This window comes from Canis lupus, chromosome 22 (assembly GCF_048164855.1).
Source record: "Canis lupus baileyi chromosome 22, mCanLup2.hap1, whole genome shotgun sequence".
In the NCBI taxonomy this organism is placed as follows: domain Eukaryota; kingdom Metazoa; phylum Chordata; class Mammalia; order Carnivora; family Canidae; genus Canis; species Canis lupus.
Genome location: NC_132859.1, coordinates 27,949,458 through 27,971,749, shown reverse-complemented (window position 1 = coordinate 27,971,749; position 22,292 = coordinate 27,949,458). Strand labels below are relative to the sequence as shown.

Genomic DNA, 22,292 nt, shown 5'->3' with positions numbered 1-22,292 from the left:
CTTTGAAATGCCATGTGCCCCAAAGATTTTGAAATCTCTTTCTTACCCTTGAAACTGATAGTGTAGTCAGATGCCATACTTGATTCTCAATAGGGATTTTACCACACACAGAAAATGTCCTCATGCAGTGGCCACATGAGCAGTTTAGTTGTACAGATTACTGCATGTTGTTCCAAAAAAAATAGAGCTTACCTCAAGTTACCTGAATTATGGAATATTTCCCGGCCCCCTGAAAGCACAGAAAGTCAGAGAATTTAAATAGTGGCATTGGCATGTGTCATAACCTGCGGATTAGCTTTTTGATTTACGTCTTGCTTAGGCTAATATTTACATTAATCAGAGTTTCTTAAGCACACACCACTTGACAGAGTAGAAAGCATCCAGAAAGTCACTTAAGGACAGAGCCTTCCAAGTTAGGGTTAAACCAGGGCAGGAGGAAGCTTTGATGATCATGCACATATGGATATTATTTTCCACATATGGATAATAATGAACTACATAGCACTATTACATATGGGCTGTAATGTTATAAAAATATTTCAGATGGGTTGTTTTTCCACATACCATGTAGTCTTCCTTTTGTCCCCCCATATATTTTCCACTGTTGGTCTACTGAATCACATTAAATTGAAGTGATCCATTTATGTATCTGTCTTACTAACAGATGGTGAACTTCTTATAGGCAGAGGCTGTGTCTTAATCTACTTTTGTATCCCTCGTACCTGCCAGGCACATAGTAGGTGTGCGGCAAAACGCAAATTTCATATACAGAACTCATGGCAAACTGAAATAGACTGAATGTTTGTCAGAGCCCTTAGTAAAATTTAGAGAATTCCCATACATTTCTGAAAACTAAGACATAAACTACATCTAAAACTTATATGTAGTATTATATTGACATTTAAGAAACTGCCAAAATGTCTAGGAATAAGAGTAATAATTTTTTAAAAATTGGACCAAAGTGGAAGAATATCACCTGTCATCCATTTGCAAAATCACCATTATCCATCAGCAATCTCAATAGTTTTATTAATGTCTGACTTTATTGATCCATTATTACAATAGAGTAAGTATGATTGAAGCTGACGGATTGTTAACTGGATCAGGTAATCTGGCTCTGGTTTTGGCAACCTTGCTAAGTATCTTTTTGTAGTCTGGACTAAGAGAGGCTCTTAGTAAAATTGCAAGCTACTGGATTAATGGCAGAGAATCACAAGCATATGAAGAATGTCTTTTTAGAGGAATAAAATGTGAAAATGACTATAATAAAGTAGAAAGTGTCCAAAAAAGGAGGAGAAAAAAAAAAAAAGAAAAAAAATGACAGTGCCTCTTAGGAAAGATAGCCATGTTTTACATAAATAATATAATTCTGGATTATCCTTCACTGGAGGTTCTTCAAAGATCCCCAGGAGCTATATATTACAGGAGTGTGTTCATGTTACAAAATTAACACTGATAATCGATGTCAGAAGAATCAATAATAACCAAAAGAGCTTTAAATTAGAAGTAGCTTAAAGAAGATAATGATATAAAAATACTTTTGTCTCCAAACTGGCTTTTCTGGTTGTTCCCTGCCTCCTAAACAATGCTGCCTTCTGTAAACTATTTCACCATAGACCAACTGAAGTCTGAAATGTAAGTTCTCATGTTACTCCGCATAGGAGTAGAAGAAGGATGAGTGGTGGAAGTCTAAGTATTCCTAAAATGCAGTTGGAGATTAATTGAACTGCTTATTAGGTAACATGGGCATTAAGGTTAAAAATAACAATGAATTAAATTACTCAAATTACCATATCCAAATTTTCTGGGAAGAAAAGTGTTTGTTGAAAATGAGATTTTTTTTTTAAAAAAGCAACTCAAAAATTATTTTCATTCCTGTCTTTATTTTTATATGTTACACTGTTAACTTTGTTTTCAGGGTTTTTGTTAAAAGCAGAATAAAGACAAGTAACAAAATAGGTCATTTTCTTTTCTGTGGTATCCTTGAGAAATTTAGTAAGCGTGTAGTATGTATATTTTAAAATTTTATGGTTAGTTTGAAATTCAGAACTCAACTTTACTTGAAACTAGCAGTAAGACTATAGAATGTTTCTTTCTGTGAATGAGGATCTCTGTGAATAGTCAATTTTTTCCTCAAATATGGTTAGTTAACCTTTGAAGAGCATTACTGTAGTTAACGTACCTCCAGTTGAAACCCAAATAATAGGAGTAGAAAGTGCAAGTGGTGTTTTCTAAACTTCATGCACACTCACATCCCCTGGGGATTTTGCTAGACTACAGCACCCAGAATTATGCATTAGGTTTCCAGGTGATGCCAATATTGCTGGTCCCTGGGCCATACTTTGAATAGCAGGGATGTAGAGTATAGCTACTTAACCTCGAAGTAGTGTTTATTTGTGAATTGCAATGGTAAAGTCATCTTCACGTACTTGGATTTATTGGGATCAGTGAAAGTTTGTCAGCCTAAGAATAAATGACATTGATAGAAGTTCCCTGAATACTAGAGCAAAGTCTGTTGGTTTGATAGCTTTATCCTGGTCTCAGTGGGCTGTTGCTTTCTACTTAAATAAGCATTTGATGCGCTACTTGATGAATTTTAAGAAGTTGAGGCTTTAGGCCAGAGTGTGAAACAAATAAGTATTGGTACTCAGTTGATTAAAAAAAATACCATTTACACAATTGAAATCATTTTTGTGTTCCATCTTGTGCCGATATGTATTACAAATGTTTCCCCCCCCTCTTCGTGCAGAGTATGATTTCTTCCATTGTGAACAGCACTTACTATGCAAATGTCTCAGCAGCAAAATGTCAAGAATTTGGAAGGTGGTACAAACATTTCAAGAAGACAAAAGATATGATGGGTAAGCAAAAAACTGTTGCAGTGGTGGCTACATACCATTATGTGTCATTTGGGGGTTTATCAAAGTCACATCTAAAGCCAGGTCTTGTGATTGCCCAATTAGAGATCAATTTAGAATGTTTCTTTGAGGGTGGGGAGTGGGTATGAGTATAATGAGATAATTAAATTCAATAAATGTTTGTGTTTAAATCAGCCAAACTGACTTGGTTGTCAGACATGCAGGAAATCGAGGCGGGAGGAGGGAAGCTGTCATTTTTTAACATCTCAGTGAAGACCTAACCAGGCCTTGAATAACTAATATTAGCTGTGATTTCTCTCAGAGATAAATCATGCTTTTATGTGTTTTGTTTTTGTTTCAGAGAAAGAGAAAGTGCCTATTTTTACACCCAATTTTTAAGGAAATTAAATTGTATTTATAGTTTCCACAATTGAGATCAAGTGATTTTTATAGCTCTAATCCCCAGCCCCTCTAGATAGGCACTTCGGTGAGTGCACTGCTTTACCATCCATACCAGAGACATCATTACAACCATTTCTCAACTTTTAATTCCAGTGTAGCAGCCCATCTTTACATGTAGCTTCAGGTCAATATGCGTTATGCAGGAAATGCATTAAAAATTATCAGCAGTGTAAAACGACAGATAAAAGTTGTGTGTTGTACCTGAGCATTTAGATTATGATGTTTTTCTCCCTTTAGAGTTTGCTAGGGTTGCAAAAGCAAACACTGCGATCAAGGTTAATGTTTTAATTTCTATTAATGTTTTCTTTCACATACTTGTACCTTCCAAATAATATAGGAACGGGATGTTTAATATGCATAGCATTATGCTCTGTTTAAATCTGTTTCTCTTTCCTTCCATTGCATTCATTTAATAACAACAACAACAATAATGACTTCTCCTAAAGATTTTAAGAAACAAGAGAACCTGAATTTTGAGCATGTTTTAGCTTTTAATATTTGAAGCAAAGCCATCCATCTACCAAAACAGATTCTTTGCCTTTTATAGCTTAGAGCTGTAATGAAGACAATGCATCATTTTTGGAATAATTGCTTGAATTACTATTCCCTGTGAATGGCCCACTTGGGCTGATATCACTGGTAGAAATGGAAGGTTTCTTTCCCAATTCTTAGTTATATTTTGCATATATCAGTGATTATAGCAATATGATAAGTTCCTCTAAATATAAAGCCTGAATATTTAATAAAAAGAGAAATGATGATTAAAATCAAGCCAGAGTCTATACATGGGAAGCATGTTGTGCTATTTGGAAAAGACTCACCTATTTACATACACCAACCGTGCTCGGCCTTTGCATTTAAGAGCATCAAACCAGTCTCTTCCTTGCAACAGCAAAGCATTTGACACACTTACAGCTGACTCTCAGCCAATCCACATTAGGGACCTAGCCAAGGGAGAAGCATTCATCCTGGTGGGTGATAATAAATTGCAAAATCGTGACAGTATCACCATTGTACCAGGATGACTCCCCGCCCCTTCCTTGAAAGATTGTCTTTAGCATCTGGTAATAGCCATAGCTTCTTCAAGAAACATTTGGGTCTTAGCAAAACTGGGTACACTGGCTTGCAATACAGTAAATCATTTGCTTCATTCTCTTGCAGATATGCCTGCCACACATGGTAGTTTGAATCAAATGAAGCAAACCATATAAGATACCCAGTGCTCAATACACTCAGTTATTATTACTTATCATTATGATCACTTTATTTATTATGTTGATTACTTCTTTATACGTTCATGGCTAGGTAACAATTGAACATAGATAACACGCTGTCTTTTCCCTTTCAAACCTTTTGCCGTGAGTAAAAGTTAGTATATATCATGAGAAAATACACATATATTAATTTTTTCTTTAGTGCATGTATTTTCTTAGCTCTAGTTGCTATTAAGCAATCGGTGTTCTTCTAGAAGCTGTTTTAAAATAGCCATTGCTTATAAGCCTTCTTGGAGTAATAAATAAGAGTGAATAATAGTTTGACTCCAAAACTAGTCACATAGACTTTGAAAATAATTAATTTTATGCCTTAAGTCTAAACCACATTATAAAATTAGCCCCAAAGTACCTGAAGTAGTCCCCCTGTCAAAGTTTTTAATATTGTGCAGAAGAGAAAAGTAAAAACATAGGCATCATGAAATTTTCTTAGTTTAATTGGATCTTAAATTGCCCTGTGCCTACTGTCTCTGTTTAGGAAATGGTTGGAAATCCTTATCGGTACCCATCACCATTGGCTTAACATGACTTTACTTTTGTCTGCTTTAGTTGAAATGGATAGTCTTTCTGAACTATCCCAGCAAGGGGCCAATCACGTCAACTTTGGCCAGCAGCCGGTCCCAGGGAACACAGCCGAGCAGCCTCCGTCCCCCGCGCAGCTCTCCCATGGCAGCCAGCCCTCTGTCCGGACCCCTCTACCGAACCTGCACCCTGGGCTCGTGTCAACGCCCATCAGTCCTCAATTGGTCAACCAGCAGCTAGTGATGGCTCAGCTGCTGAACCAGCAGTATGCAGTGAATAGACTTTTAGCCCAGCAGTCCTTAAACCAACAATACTTGAACCACCCTCCCCCTGTCAGTAGATCTATGAATAAGCCTTTGGAGCAACAGGTTTCAACCAACACAGAGGTGTCTTCCGAAATCTACCAGTGGGTACGTGATGAACTGAAACGAGCAGGAATCTCCCAGGCAGTATTTGCACGTGTGGCTTTTAACAGAACTCAGGTCAGTTTTCTCTTTGTAATGGTTCTCTCTCTTTTCTCTCTTCTTTCTTAACTAGTCTTTTACTAATGCTTATTCTTTTCCTCTGTGCTTACTCATATTTAATCCTTCTTGTGGCGGGACCATATTGTCTGTTCTTGCTGGTGCCCAAGTTTTGACACTCCTTTCCCAATCATAAACCTCCTTTACCAAGAAAGAACTATGTACAGATAGATCTTGACTCAGGAGCCTTGAAAGAATACATTCAATGTCAAATATATTTCAAGCTGGCATTACCTGTGCTTTTACATAATGAGATCATCGACTGGTAGTAGTAGCAGATTGAGAGAAGTTTCGTGACTTGGTCAAGGCCATTGGTAGGGCTCTGGGCTTCTAGCCTACTAGCTTTCCTGTTACCCCTGTATCAAACCTAAGTATGTAAATGTGCCCTATTTAAGTTCCTCTACAACTTTCAGGGGAAAGAAAACCCAAAAACATTGTAGGACTCAATAGCAGTTTCTGCCATGTAATTTGAGCAGCCACTGGGGGAGGGGAGATACATATATGTATACATATGGCTTATTAACATAAAAGGTTTCTTAGCTTTGTCCTCTCTCCTCATTACATTATTGTTTGCGTTCCTCCAAACATCGTTCTTTAGATCAGAAATCAGCAAATCTTTTTTGTAATAGTCCAGATAGCAAATATTTTAGGCTTTGAGGGCCATAAGAGCTGGGTCACAGTGTAGCATGTCAAGCAGCCACGGACAGTAGGTGAGTGGATGTGAGTATCCTGGTGTTTCAGCAAAACTATTTACAAAACAGGCCCCAAGGGTAGGTTTGGCCTGTGGGCCTTAGTTTGAAGACTTCTCCCGGAGATCTACATACACCCCTCCTGTTCACACCTTTGTCCTCCTGGGCAAATACCTGTGAAGATATTATCAGCAGGGAAGATGTTTAGAGGGACCTGGAAAAAGAGTGATAATATGATATGGGAAGGCCTAAAATGAAAAGTCCAAAACAAATTCATTCTATTAAATTGTGAATGAGAGGATTTTTTTTAAAATCTCTTTTTTTGGAATTCAGTATGATATGTATAGTGTTTATTTTTGGCCCAGGCATACTAAAAAAACCAAGAGAACATGTAACTTTGATTAGAAATGAGGACATTATGTCCTTTCAACTTTCTTGTTTTACCACTGTTCTTTTGTCAATTTGTTTTTTGGCTTGACTCATACTTTCCTTTCATATTTAAGTTTTTTTGTTTATGACATGATTATAAGAATGTGATTCTGGTACGAAAATAATCTAGTATTAATTCCTTGTTGGCAGAGTTTCCATACCTAGGAGAATCCCAGCGGTGACTTATTTTTGTCTTGCCTTAACTGGATTGAAAGTTAGGAGGCCTGAAAAAGCCTTTAACTGGTGTTTATTTTCACTTTCTTTATCTGTTTTTTGTTCATCATTTGTCTTTTTTAAAGAGTAGTTGTAGAAGGTTATGTTTCAAGTTAAAATTGTATGATTTTACCTAGTTCTATATTTTTACAACATAAAAAATATGTTCATTATTAGCTGGTACATTTCATGACACCATATTCAATTGAGAAGTAATTATTTTGAAAATTAAGTGAATGAATGAATCAAAAATCAGGCTTCTAGACATCCTGTTTCTGGCAGCATTCTTTATTTTTGGAAATAGCAGTAACTGCTAGTATTTCTCAGTCCTGGGCAAAAAATAGGTCTCTACATAAAAGATCAGTAAAATGCTTGTCAATTTAATTGAAAGCCCATGAAGACAACATTGACATAAACACAAATGAAATACAGATTTACTGATAAGTGTTTTAAAAATTGAACAATTTGTTATTTCTTAAAGCACTAAGGAATGTATTTTATATGGTGAAGAATGACAAGAGAGGTTAGCTGAGCGATGTGTGAAATTACTATCCATCGGCACAGTTTTTCTTCTCTTGGGTTATGATGTCACACTGTTACTCTGAAGAGTTGACCATTTGTTCTGCATTTGTTTCTCACATTGATTCCATGGATATCTCTAGGATTCGTTGCTAGAAAGAAGGCAGAATTAGAATTCACTCTCTTTATACCATATTAATCTCTTTGAAAAGATAATTATCTCTGTGGTTAACATCAAAAACAGTGGCTTAAATTTTTCTGAGGGTGGTAGGGGAATGAAAAAAGTGACAGCTTTGGTATCGAGCTTTCTTTATTAATAATTGCTAATTTAGAAAAGTTAACTACTAAAAATTATTTGGAGCCCTGGGTGATAGAGGGATTTGGGTTTAAACCTTTTTATTGGTAATTGGTATCTTCATTCAAAGTGGGAATATTGGTCATATTTGAAGCTGTTTGACTTAAATAAGAGTAATTTTCTATGTGTATTTCAGTGTTCACTTTTTGGGAACAAGCTTTTGAACATGGAAGCATACATGTGTTTTTGGTGGTCATACTTAAAAACCACACGCGCATGCACATGCGCGCACACACAGCTGCATTTATTTTAATGATTATACATTCATATGAATGCATGTAGTGTGTTTATTTCAAAGTGTATGCATTTCAATAAAAGCAGGTGCAGAGTGAGAGTGTATGGTGTGAGTGTGGAGTACGAAAATACACATGCTAATGCATATGTATAGACAAGGAGCTCTGCAGAGTTAAATCGCACATCACACATTTGTGTGCACTTATTACAATGTGCAGTTCCAACTCCAAGTTTTAAAAAATTAATGTAAAATATGTACAGCAAATGCAACATTATATGATACAATCAGATAAAGAAACTGGTACCCTATAAACAGTATGTTAAAACATTAATGTAATAGATAATGCTGTCATGAATTAAGACTGTTTTAGTCATTGACAGCTCTGTGAAACTTTAAAATCCTGAATATCATGTTTTAACTCTTAACTATAGAATTTTATCATCATCCGAATTGGGTCTTCTAAAATCCCCCTCTTAAGACTTTCACACTTGACTATTAAAAAAAAAAGTTTACCTTTTCTGAAAATTTATGGTGAAATTCATATAATTCCTTGTTCTAAGGACTTTTTCCCCTTCTGAATTGATGGGCATATGTTCTTTAATTGCTACTGAAGATACCAGCTTTTAGCATATGTCATTCATTCAGTTATGCCTACTTGATGTCTTTTTAATGGAAACCTATGGCTAAAAATAATTGCCAAAGCTTCTTGATTTATACTTTTCAGTTCACTTCTCTGAACTCAAATATATTCCTTTAATGCCTTTTTTTTTTTTTTTTTAAATAAAACCCAGAGTTTAACTCTGATCCCATTCTGTGGCTTTTTTCCCTTTTTTTCTCCCCCCCCTCCCTTGTCTTTGGCACACTTTATTTTCCAGTAAAATAAAGAATGAAGATGGATTATTCAAAACTGATAACAGTAATGGACCATCATGTAATGTTTTATTGAATTTGAGTTCTGTAAATTATGTGGTGGAGAGAAATTTGCCTGCTTAAGTATAACAGAAATTGCTACTGTGTTCCTATAATTCTTCACAGTGTAATTTAAGGAAAGTCCACTATCCATATCACTATTGAATAAAAGGTAAAAAGGTGCTATTACCCCAACGTGACAGCTCTCGTTTAGCCTCCCAAGCGACAGAGATAAATGCGTCTGCTTATAACTTACTTGGCAGGAATCCAAGGTAGTAGGTGGAGTTGAAAATAGTCTTTCACCTGGACATGTGATTAAAAATTCACAAAACAACAGAGACAGGTAGTCTTGAAGAATATTCTACGTATTTTCTTTTTAGAGAGGGAGGTTTCATGAAATCATATTTTCCTTCTGAGGGCTTTGAAGTTCCATGAAGCTGATAAAATCTATTTGAATCAGTGATTATGTTCAAAGAGGAGACAAACGGGAGGCCAGACAGGCCTTTTGTTCAGATTGGCAGTCTCTTTCGCTTATCTGCTGTTTTAAAGAATTCATAATTAGCTTTTGGAAGTACTGATAATATTTATTGAGGGTTTTTTCTTTCTTTTACAATTACTAATGAATTTTACTTGTAATAACTTGTAAACTCTTTTTGGAATGCAAAAAAGGTTTAGGAATTCATCAGTAAGTTCACTTTTTAAGTGAAAAAATTAGCATTTTCACTTAACCCCTATATCATGACAGCACAGAATAATTTTATGTTTTTATATATAAGGCACATAGTGCATTATTTGAAGATGTAAAGTCTCAATGAAAAGCAGCTCCTCATTTCCAATAAAATTAATATTCATGAGTTGTTGGTAACTTACCACGTAACACAAATTCTCAAGTTCTTTTCAGAAACAAAAATGACTGATGATTTTGTTTGATTCTGTTCAATAAATTCATTGAGAACTTATGGTGCACAGTACTGATGATATGTTTTAGTCCTGTGTTTTAGTATATTCTCTGAGATAGCAAGTAATGTACATGATGACCTTGACGGTTTTTTAGCACGAAGAAAAAATTTTAGTAATAGGTACTTCTTACTCTTCACCAGGGGGTTTACTACAAATGACCTTGACCTAAGTCTGAAGAGTATTTTTCACTATAGGAGATAGGGAACAGAGGCCATGTATATCTTAAGTCCATAAATGTACCCATTCAAATAACAACTTGAAGAGGAACAGAACATACATTCCCATAATCAAAGTGTAATAGTCATTTTACACCTAGAATTATTCTCAAGTGACATGAATTTTTGGGGGGGGGGGGAGTAATTAACACATTCTAATCAAAACATTTTCTAACAATATTTTCAAGCATTTCCACCAGGGGGCACTCCCCTCATTGAAAGCCTGGGCCAAAAAAAAAAAAAAAAAAAAGAAAGAAAGAAAGAAAGAAAAAAATCCAAAGATTTCTAAAACACCTGACACTGTCTACACTGGCTGCTTTAGAGCTCTTTGAGTGTTCCAGGATTTGAAATATTGCTTTAGACCTTAACATATTGCAGGCAGAAAAATTGTACTTGCTGCAGTAGAATAATTAAGTGTAAATAAATGTTTTGCCCCTAAAACACTTTATGCACATGCTTAACTGGGAAGTCATACCAACATCAAAATATGGGTAAAGGTGATTTTAAATTTTCTCCTGAATGAACTTCTGTCTTCCACTTTAAACATGCAGGAATGACTTAGTTTCATGCTAACAAGACTTGATAGAGAATATTATTATGTATTTTTTCATGTGTTTGCTTTCCTTACTAGAGTTCTCTGCTGCCTCAAACATTTTTAATAGAGTTGATACAGTATTTTGTTACTTGAGATTTATAAATGTCTAATTTCAAATTTCTGAAATCAGTAACATCCGAAATATTTATAAGATCTCTTTTGGCCTAATCCATTTTTTTAAATTACTGAACAATTAGTGCAGATATATATCTTACGAAGTGCCATATAACTTTTCACTGAAGCCTTACCTTAAGTTAAAAATTACCATTAGAATTTACCCATGAGTAGCTTATCTTGTTCTTAATTTTTTGTCACTCATTTACAATTTTTTCCTTTTGTGGTCTGAATACACATAATTAATCTATGTAGTAAATATTTATCAGACACTTATGTGGTAGGCATTGTACTGGGATGACAAAATGAATATTAGGTTATTATGCTCAAGGAATTGATAACATTGTATTTATACTATATACATTTCTGTCTCTTGATTTCTGTGTAGTTCATATATATTACTTTTCTGAGAACATCTTTTAATATATAACATTTGGTGGTGAAAATTAGAGAGCAAGGACTATTTTTTTATACCTCTTTTCAAGCATTTTTTTGAGACCTGTATTTTTCAGTTTCAATGTGACACATCAGAAACACAGTCAATCTAATTAGTTGGCCTTGTGCAAATTAAATAGCTGAATGATTGACTGCCTGTTTGACTGAATTTTAGTTAAATTGACTAGATGTTTTATTCTTGTATAAACACAGTTGCAGCATTACTTGTCAGTCTTATGAATGAAAGGACACGCACCCTTCATTCTTCAGTCACATTTTTTAATGGTGAAACTGAAAGTTCGGGTCCACTTTCTAGGTTTCGGATGCAGAGACCAAGTGAGAAACTAAAATTTACTCTCAGCCCCTGAGCCTATTTGAAGGTTCCTTTTAATAGCAGCCTATTAATTATTTTTAAAGTGGTCAGTGCTTTTATACTATCTGCACCTCAGTGTTATAGTTGGGCAGTTATCCCTGAGGAATTAGGAACAAAACTAGGTTTGCACTTACAGGAAATCATGAAAAAAAAATCCAAATGTTATCATCTTTAGATTCAGTCATTTTGATATGACACTTTGCCTCTCCTTCCCCAAATATTCCCTTTCACCGTTTCTGCAGGGTTATTGGAAAGTGAAATTTGCAAATGACAGATCTGGACATTTTATTTGGAGCTATCTTGTGATAAACTGATATTCTGGCTAAATGTAGAAAGCAAATGTGTTTTGGTATTCCAGGCATTATTTCATGTGCAAGATGGAAGAGGTAAAAGCTGCTCAGCTCTTATCAAATGGGCAGAACATTATTGTGATCCTTCTATTTCATGTAATTCTTTAAACAAAAATGAGGAAACCCATTCATTCTTGAAAAGCTTCTTCCAAAAATTAAAAAAAAAAAAAAATTGGTTGGCAATTAACACTCTAGTATTTGGGGGAGAGAGAGACACCTTAAAGGCATTTACTAGTGGTTTGTAAATTTCTTCTACTAATAAAGACTTCTATTCCTTAAGAAATTCAGTAAGTACAGAATTTGATAGTAGTCTTTTCTTGGGCATGCCATGATGATTATGTATTTCAAATTTAATCAATGATTTCTGAAGTTCAACTTTCAGCCTTTTATCCAGAGGTATAAATTATAGTTAGATAGTATTTAGAATTATTCAAGATAGTCTATCTAGTTTCCTTAAATGGTAAATAGAAGGAATCTCTTGTCATTAACTTGAAAATTAAGAGATAACTTAAAATATTACCTGTAAAAACGTAGCATGCTTTAGTAATAATTCTTTTTTCTAATATGTTACAATTCATTTTCTTTGAAAGTTCTACTTCTCTAGAAGTGGCTTTGTATCTTTATATATTGGGCTGTCGGCATTCCACTGCCTTTGTCTAGGCAGCTTGAGAACTATACAGTTCAGTGCTGTTGTATTATGAGCATTTCATTTATTCTTAACTTCCCTCGATCGTCTCTCTGTGAAAGATTTCATGGCAAGTTAAGCTACTCAAAGGAAGGAGACCAATTAGGCAGTTTCAGTTTGTGTTACATGTAAAGCAGATGCTTAATAAAATTAAGAATACAATTGAGGCTCTCCTCTCTACCACTTCAATTGTAACTAATATATTTCTGTGTAGAATTAATGTTTCTGTTCATTTTCTAAACAGAGTGGAGAAGGAAGGGGAAGGATCACCGCTGACTGGGCAGAGCTCAGGAGCAAGCTCACCCTGTGCCTTTCATTCCCTACAGGGCTTGCTTTCAGAAATCCTCCGAAAGGAAGAGGACCCCAAGACTGCATCCCAGTCTTTGCTGGTAAACCTTCGGGCTATGCAGAATTTCTTGCAGTTACCAGAAGCTGAAAGAGATCGCATTTACCAGGATGAAAGGGAAAGGAGTTTGAATGCTGCCTCGGCTATGGGTCCTGCCCCCCTGATAAGCACACCACCCAGCCGTCCTCCCCAGGTGAAGTCTCCTGTCCTCTTTGCCCTCTTCCTCCCCCTCCTCCTCCCCCTCTCCCTCCTCCTCCCCTTCCTTCTCCTCCTCCTCCTTCTTTTTAATGTCTGAGGAAAAATCTCAAGAAATTGGAAAGATAGATGAATAGATACCAATTTTTCTAAAAATAATAATTCATAGAGTTGCTTGAGGAGAATTTGGTCCCCAATCAGTGATTCCGATATAAAAACAATAAGCTACTAATTAGAGGAAAGAAAATTGCTTTGTATTGCTTCCTTTTGGGGGTTCTTTGGGGGTGAAAAGTAGTCTTTAAATGGGATGTTTGTCGCTACTACTATTATTAAGTAACGAAATATGTTAAATTCAATAGGAAAAAAAAGTAATAAAGTCCATTTTATCCCTATGAGTTTTAGAACTGCCGTTTGAATAGTAAATAAATAAAAATAAATAAATAATTCCATTTGTATTTATGCTTTCCAATATGAAGTGCAGCTGGTACCAATTACACATCATCTCGTTTGTAATCTTTCATAATTAAGTTTAATACAATCCTTGAAGGCAGCTTTAAATGGGGCTGATAAGGAATTCCATCCATATTCCCAGAAATGGGCACATTTTCTATTTCCCAAATTTTCACAGTTTTTAGAAAAGATGAAAGTCACAATGCAGGTAACTGTATGTGTATCTATATTCTTATTTTTTAAAGCAAGTTTTAAAGATAGCCTTATAATTATTAGAATTCAAGAAGTTGATTTGCAGTACAAATTATTAGATAAAAGTTTGATAGAGGATTAGACTTAATATATTTCTTACACATTTAATTTATTGCACATACAGCTCTTAAGATCTAAAACTGGATAAAAATTGAATATGGAACAAAAATTTAAAGTATTCATGTAATACAATGTCTTCCTGAAGTTGTATCTTGATGTTATTTCATCAATAATAAAAAAACAAAACACAACACCTTCCCATGTATGGAAATATGAAAAAAGCTCATTCAGCACTAAAAATGAAACTGCCACAGATACTTCATCCAATAAGGAATAGACATAATATTCAGCCACTTGTTGAGTTTCTTAAGCTGTATATTGTAATGTTATGAAATGAATCTTGTAGAAATGTCCGAAGTCAGTTTTCTCCCTTTTACAAGTAACAGTTTGGTCTTGATGTCTAGGGCACAGACTGTAAGGAAGTCATTGCTGTAATTGTGGGTAAGAAAGTCAAGTGTCTCTAGCAGAGAAGAATGATCTCTATTGCGTATATATGTATCTGTCTGTCTATGCACACAATTATTGAATTTGATCTCTAAAGCCTTCCATAATATACTTCTTAAGAAAAAGAAGGAAGAATATATATATATATATATATATTCTTCAGAATGAAGAATGAATAATGTATACACACACACACACACACACACAACATTTCAAGAGTGATTAAGGGAAAAATATTGTACTTTGGACTTGGTTTAACATTTAGTTTGTGGTATTTAGAGTTAATACACCATCATTAGTTAACTTTGCTTCTGCAATCATCACAGAAGGCCTCTGGGCAAAGAGTTATTTTACTTATCACTTAATCTGCAAATACTAACAAAAGAATTGCTTACTTAAGATCAGTATGAACTTCAGCATTGAACTCTTTTTTCTTCTTCTTTTTTTTTTTTAATCTATCCAAATATTTGACTTAGTTGTGCCTTAATACAGTTTTTGTTTTCTAATTTTTTTCTGATTGCAATGCTTTTGTTTTTCCAAATGTGATTCTGGTGTCCGTATTCATCAAGTTTGTTCTTTAGCCACATTTACATTAATTCTTAGATGGTATTTCTTTTCATACATTATTAAGAAACTCTTGAATAACTCTCCTATATATATGTCTAGAGACTACATCTGCTGATAAGTTGGGATAGAAAATATAATTTATTTTGGCCTGCATTATTGATTAACTGGTTGAGCCACCCTTAGCTTTATTTGTTTATTCTGAGACCAAGCCCTTAGCTGGGATATCCAGCCAATGATGAACATGTAAGGTATGTAGGTACCACAGATTCTTAGTGAAAGTCTTTCAAAGGAAAAAAGTTTCTGTTCATGCAATATTACTGGCCATCTAACTGAATTCCTAAATGATTATCTGATGTGTGTGTAATTTTATTTCACTGCTATAATATGCATCTTCAAGTATCTTAATTTGCCTCATCATTGAGAATCCCTTTGCATTACTTCATATTATTATAATAGAGCTCACAACCAGTTTGTTCACCTTTTACTCCCCAATAGTGACTTTGTGAATGACATTTTAAGAAATCTTTAATGTATTTAAAGTATTATCAATGTAAAATGAGTACTTAAGATTTGGACAGATGTTTTTCAAGCAGTCAAATTAGTAATGTTTTGCAGCAGTTGATTAAATTCTTTTAAAGGGGAACCAATATACTTAAGGTTTTAATGTATGTTTATTACAAATTATTAAAACGGAAGGGGGAAAAAGGACAAAACACAAATATAGAAACAGACTGTAAAAAATTATTTTTTAATTTTATATTTTAACAAAGAGGAGTCTATCACTGCATTTCATTTCCCCTTAAATGAAGTGATTCGAAAACATATTTTGAGACAAATCTTCGGCTTGGATTGGACCCGAACCCTGATTTCTCTCTAAAGAACTACTTTTTATTATTTTTATTTATTTATTTATCTTTGAGTAGGCTCTACACCCAGCGTGGAGGTGGGGCTTGAACTTATGACCCTGAGATCAAGACCTGAGCTGAAATGAAGAGATGCTTAAATGACTGAGCTACCCACACACCCCTAAAGAACTGCTTTTTAAAGGCAAAAGTCCCTTGTGGCTCACAGGAGACCCAGATCACCTTTAGGCCCAAGAGAGCTGGATTCTCTTCCAGGTCTTATCCTGTAGAGTTGAGGTCATACAAAAGATGATTGAGATGTCCTCCCTGGGTCAGACTGAGGACCTACACTATTGAGGAACTGAGATTCTAAATTATCTTTAAGAAGGGACTTCCTTGCTTTTCGTCAGGCTCCAAGTTTTATTCCAAGGAATATTCCCCCTAGGAATAAATTTCTGACCAGCCTCAGAAATCACAACACATCTTAGCTGACTCTGGCGTAGGTGAGATGCCTCTGGTGCAGATCTGTCCCTTGAGCTTCAGTGGGGACAACAGTGACGTGAGCTTAGTCCTCTGTCTGCGGCAACAGGCTCCGGGCCTGACCTGTTTGCTGAAAGTCTATTTTCATAACTTACATGTTCTAATTCAAGAAATAAGAATATCTTGTACTTGATAATGGTTCACAGTTCTCTAACATCTTTATGCCCATGAATTCACTGAATCCTCATACCAACCTTTTGGTTGGAAAAAGAGAAAATGAAATTTAAGGTTTAGTGAGTTTTCACATCCCCTATTAAGTGTCTTGTTCTTTCTCCTACCTCAGGCCACGTCCTCAAAACACAAACACTTTAGAAAGGGGAAAATGAAACTTGGGGACTTTTTCTGTTTGTCACAGATGGTGGGAAGTTTTATTTTTAGATTAGGAAGAGGAACACATATGAGAACCTTCTGATAGAATACGTTAAATGTTTGATAGATGATCTACTTTTGAAGACTTTAGACAGCTGGGCATTTCTGAAAAGATGGAGAAAATAGCCTTTTCCAAATTTTGCTCGTTGAAAATGTTGGGGAAACCTGAGCCCTCCAAAGCTACCTGGTCCTAAAGGCGGCTTTTCTTACTAAGCTAGTTTTATGGATGAGTTTATTTAGAGGAATTTGATTAATAATAATTAGGGATTATTTTCTGGGACTTACCTGTTCTACGGAACAGATCAGTTTTAAGTTGACAATTTCTATTTAGATGTGTGCTTATTCTGATTTTATTTGTGTGTTTTAATGTGTGACTTTTGGAGTTAAGTTAGCAATTTCTGTTTCCATAAGGACTGTTTGAAAGCCTGTAATTATCAAGTTATAACTTCTCTGTGAATTACATAATGACATTTTTTCGTTATATTTTTATATCTCTTTATGTAATTCTTCAGTTTCTTCTAAAGGAAGATGGGATATTTTATAACAGTGCTTTAGAAAGTGTAATAAGTTCATATAAGCAATGTGTAATTAATCTAGTAGCTGCACCCTTCTGCCTCTTTCCAACAAAGTCTTCTAGAATGTAATGAAACATAGGTTCAGTTATGGGCAGGAACTTAACACTTGATAAAAATTTTCTTAGGAATCTTGGCCAGCATGATTTTAAGATCTTATGTGCTCATAAAATGTTTCCTTTTAGCAGTTGTTTTTTAAAATACTAGAGGATTTTTTAAAGTTCATATATGGAAAATAATACTATTCCAAAAAAGAATGGGAAGAGAAGTATAAAAAGATAGAACCACGATATTCAAGATAGTATATAATAATTTGAAAATGGGGACCATTTTCTATTACCAGTAAAAATGCCTCAAAATAGCACATTTCTTATATAACATTACCAAGAAAACAATTATAGGTTTATTCTTGACAGATAAATCCGGGTTGGATTTGTAAAATGAATGACAAAACCATTTGCTAAAAATTAGACATTAATGAGCCAGATTTTGCAAAGGGCCACTAAAAAGCAGATCCAGCATGTCTTTAAAAAGTTAGAATTTTCCCAAATAAAGAAATCCTGTATAACATCATGACTTCAGTATAGTGCAGTAGTTTCTAAAATAAGCATTAGCATTAGACAGACTTCAGTTTAGATCTCATGTTGCCTTATGAATAAATTCTTTGTTTTAAGAGAGTTTTCTCGATTTTAAAATGGAGCAATAATAGTACTTACTCAGGGCTTTTGTGCAGGTGAGAGCTAATGTACCTGAACATGATGCCCAGCACATGAGAAACAACTAATAAATGCCAGCCTTTGTTATTATCATAATTATTATTAAAACTATGTCAAACTTTAATTGCGTTTATGTGTACATAAGCACCCATATGCTTGCAGGGAGTTCCACCTCCATCAAGGAATATTACATTCACCAATCAGGACCACAATAGAGTTCATTTTGTGTACTATATATGTAGTATGTAGCATGTATATAGTATTTAGAGTTCATTTTCTAGTATGATTTGATGCATTCAGCGATCCATGAAGAAACAAAATAGAATTTTCATGGAAAATTTGTGTTCTGCTGCACAATTTTAGAGAAATATAAAGCAGACCCTAGTGCTTGCACCCCTGTCCTCACATGGGAGGGTAAATAGTAGAAGCTCCAATTCCTAACTACCTCCCCGGCGCCGCCGTAATGATGGAGTAGTACACCCTACCTTGATAAAAGCTATTCGGAAAGCAACTGCATTTATTTTACCTCCTGTGCTATTTGCGGAGAAGAGCTGAAGAGTAGTTTGTTTTGCCTGGAATGAACTACTTTATGAATTTTAATGTGTGATATAATATTAAAAGCTAAACCAGGATTAAAGAAGATTTTTTTTGTACTAAGCTAAAATAGTACTTAGTAGAGTGAGGTATAAAAGATTTTTGTTTCCATTTTTACCTGGGGAAAAATTCAGCTTTCATATTTTTGAAAAGCTGTCCAAGTCCGTTCCCCTTAAGCAATAGCTTGTGTTTAGGAAAAAATGTGATTCCAGAATTCTAATAGCTTATCTATGATAAGATACATATCTGAGCCAACAAGATAATAAAGAAGAGCTTTTCTAAATATTTTTTAAATGAGTAATACAGAGTTTCTTACTTTATATTTAAAAAAATTGTTGCCCTTACTTTTTTTTAATTCTTGGATGTTTCATGTGTATGTCTTTTCCACTTTTGATTGTGTTGGCTACTAGGAAACAGTTATTCGATTTTTTTTTTTTTTATGATTTGAATTTCTTGCTTTTTGATTCAAGTTGTAATTGCTTTATTAAAAAAATTAAACCAAAGAAATTTTTAGAAACCAAATCACAGGGTTGAAACAAATGATTATAGCCCACCTCAAAGATAAATTCTTAAACACAGTTTTTGCGAAAGAATGAAAATTATTTTAAAAACATACTGAAACAACAAGTTTCCAAAGCCTGTTCTCTTAACCATTGCTGAGCAGACTGCTACCAAGGAACTATTTCTTCCAATGCAGTGGACTTCATGCCTCCATTTCCATAACATTCAATTTTCAAAGCGATTGAAATGGCTTTTCTTTTCTCTTTCATTTAAGCAGTGAGAAAAATAGGTATTAAAAGAGACCCCATGGGGTGATCAAATCTATCCCTCTGCCTCAAAGCAAGACCACCCCAGAGCAAAGTTGCGAATCTCACCAAAGCAACTTTGTAGGCAATTTATGGTAATGCGTTAACTCTTCTGGCTCCTAAAGTGGTATTTAGCAGATTATTGCTTCAAAGCCCTGTGAACGTTGTTAGTGGCCTCCAGTCGTTAATATACCTCCGTGAGTGCCTTTGCTTTCTGGAGCCACAGAGCCAGAAGGGGGACTCTGGAAACTTGCCATACCCATCTCCAGTTCATAGGTTAGCAGTGGCAAATGAGGCCTGACCATTGGTCACCTATCCTGCCTGCCTTTCTGTCTCCTTACTCTTGGGCCTGTGGTCCACCCATTTCACAGCATTATCCTTCCAGGGCTTCCAGGGCTAAGGGTAGCGTCAAGGTGGAGGAATCTAGCTGCTTCCTCAAGATAAGAGGTGAGTTATTTTGCTAACTGGCTAGAAGTTAGAAGGCGTGTTTTAAAGATTTCTACTAACTCTTTTAAGTGCAGAGGATCAAATGGCTTAGGATAACCTCTGCCCGCCTTTTGATACCAAATGAAGTAGATCCATAAGACTGGTAGCATGACTAAAGGGGTGTATCATTTCATAACAAAAGAAATCATTCATTTATTCCAAAATGGACTTCATTTTCTATCGCGCATCATGTATGTCAGAAATTGTCCAAGATGAGAACAGAAGCCCAGGTTCTGGAAAGGATCCTAAGAAACGTGGTCCACAGTGAATCATTTGGCTGGGAGGAACAGGGTCTTGCATCTGCGGTAACTTCACATATTCACCAATTTTCTAGTAAAAAAGCAACTACATAGTTCATACATAAATTTTCCAGGCAGGTTCACATGACTGCATAATAGAAATTAAATTTGGAGTTTTAAAAATTAATAATAGTATCAATAAATTTTGAGGTTAAGATTTTATTTTTACCCCAAAATTGTGTGTCATTTTATTGCTGATACCTGCTTATCATTATTACCAAAGGCATCGATACTAATTTTTCACTCAAGATTATTCATTTTGAATATATTTATAAAGTCACTGATTCTATAATTTGTGTAACTTACAGTAATGTTCTGTTAAATATTGTGAAACATTTCCTTATTGTCTGGTTCTACAAGTCAAAAGGAAATAGTTATATACAGGGGTGCCAGGAAAAGATGAAATAATTATACAGAACAGCTTGGACATGCACGTGTAAAATGCAACCAGCCTTTATGATAATTAAGCAAGGCACTCTACCTGTTTCATGGATGGATAGAAGATTTAAATATGCAGCTCTGCAAATGGCTTTGTTATGGAAGATTTTTTAAATGAAACATAAGAGGAGCAGGCATAAAAAAAGAGTCTAAAATTAAAAAGGCCATAGTATGTAATAGCTATTAGTGATGCAATTGTCTATTAGGCACTGGGCACCCAGTGAAGATACAGCACTGGGCATTATGATTTTAATTGTGAAATTCCTTTGTTAGAATTGCAATGGACAGTAATTGGGAAACAATTAGTTTAGGGTTTTCAAGTCTTTGAAACTATTCTGTTTTCCAGAAAACTTACTTTATGGCATTCTAATTCCTGTTTGTCAGCTGGCAGTTGCTGTCTTATTACAGATGCAATCACCTGTGACAATGTGACTTTCTTAACTTAAGCAATCTGATCTCCGGGTAATAACTAATGTTGAATGACTGCACTGTTGATCACCTTGATCATAAAAGGAGCAACAATGTCCAGTTTGGATGCTGAGCCTGAAAAGCTTCAAAACAATTTGGCCAATGAAAAATGACAGTCATGTTCAAATTGTTTTGTAGGTGAAAACAGCTACGATTGCCACTGAGAGGAATGGGAAACCAGAGAACAATACCATGAACATTAATGCTTCCATTTATGATGAGATTCAGCAGGAAATGAAGCGCGCTAAAGTGTCCCAAGCACTGTTTGCAAAGGTTGCAGCGACCAAAAGCCAGGTAAGAACCTCTGTTAGGCGCTGAGAATGTTGATCCGCAACGCTTGTGAAAATTTCATTCGGAGGGGTGTCTGTTCAGTATGAACGCACATCACTGAGAGGGCACAGTCTCCGGGATTATTGACAGAGCTCTGTGATGAACAAAGCGTTGTTCAGATTCAGGCGGGAGGTACATGGTTTTGTCTCCTCCAACACCTACTCTCCAGACCAGGGATTTCTCAGGGTATCTCTGGGTCAGTTACTAGTTGTTTTCTGAAGAGTATCATAAGTATAGGCAGTTTCTCAATGTGGTCGATTGTACTGGTACAAATAACTTCAATTACTATTGTTACATTATTGCTCAAATGACCTTGATTTCTGTCCCAAAATACTACAAACATAATAGTTTTTCTTCTGTTCCAACTCAGGCATCCACAACTATTAGGTGCACTTACGAAAACAAACTGGCGCTCCCACCACACAGACCTTTGCACACTAATGACCTTAGTTTTTCCATAGATAGAAGATATATAAGCCATACAAATTGATTACAATTAGAAAACCTGTCCAAATCTGATGAATTGTACATGAATAGGATTGAATCAGAGAAGTTGCAAGTCCCTACCAAACAAGAACATAACAAAGGAGAGATGATGAAGTTCTTTATAATTTTCATATACTGAAAATTTATGCTCATCCGAAGCAGGGTCATCTATAGGAACAAACATAATTACTTATAAACCTTTGTTGAAAGACAAGAATACTTTTTAAAGGGCCAGAAGAATGCTAAACTGCCTTCCCCTTTACAACAATATTTGGTAACATTACCAAGGTGGGAATTTAGAGGCAGTCAAGGGCTCAGGTGA

The 22,292-nt window shown here is 35.2% G+C and overlaps 1 protein-coding gene and 1 long non-coding RNA gene across 9 annotated transcripts in view; one reads left to right on the top strand and one right to left on the bottom strand.

Moving 5' to 3' along the window:
* The window catches only part of SATB1 (SATB homeobox 1), a 101,518-nt gene that overhangs the window by 45,456 nt on the left and 33,770 nt on the right, over window positions 1-22,292 (top strand). For all 8 annotated transcript variants that reach the window (XM_072792903.1, XM_072792906.1, XM_072792905.1 and 5 more), the window contains 4 exons: window positions 2,750-2,861; window positions 5,141-5,595; window positions 13,037-13,249; window positions 21,293-21,448. In XM_072792903.1, the coding sequence (XP_072649004.1) occupies window positions 2,750-2,861; window positions 5,141-5,595; window positions 13,037-13,249; window positions 21,293-21,448 (936 nt within the window). The remainder of the gene's footprint in view (window positions 1-2,749; window positions 2,862-5,140; window positions 5,596-13,036; window positions 13,250-21,292; window positions 21,449-22,292) is intronic.
* Window positions 7,266-22,292, bottom strand: part of LOC140614088 (uncharacterized) — a 41,882-nt gene continuing 26,855 nt past the window's right edge. Inside the window, exons 5-6 of the long non-coding RNA XR_012014983.1 lie at window positions 9,240-9,521; window positions 7,266-7,636 (exon numbers count right to left, since the gene is read on the bottom strand). This is a non-coding gene — a long non-coding RNA (uncharacterized lncRNA). The remainder of the gene's footprint in view (window positions 7,637-9,239; window positions 9,522-22,292) is intronic.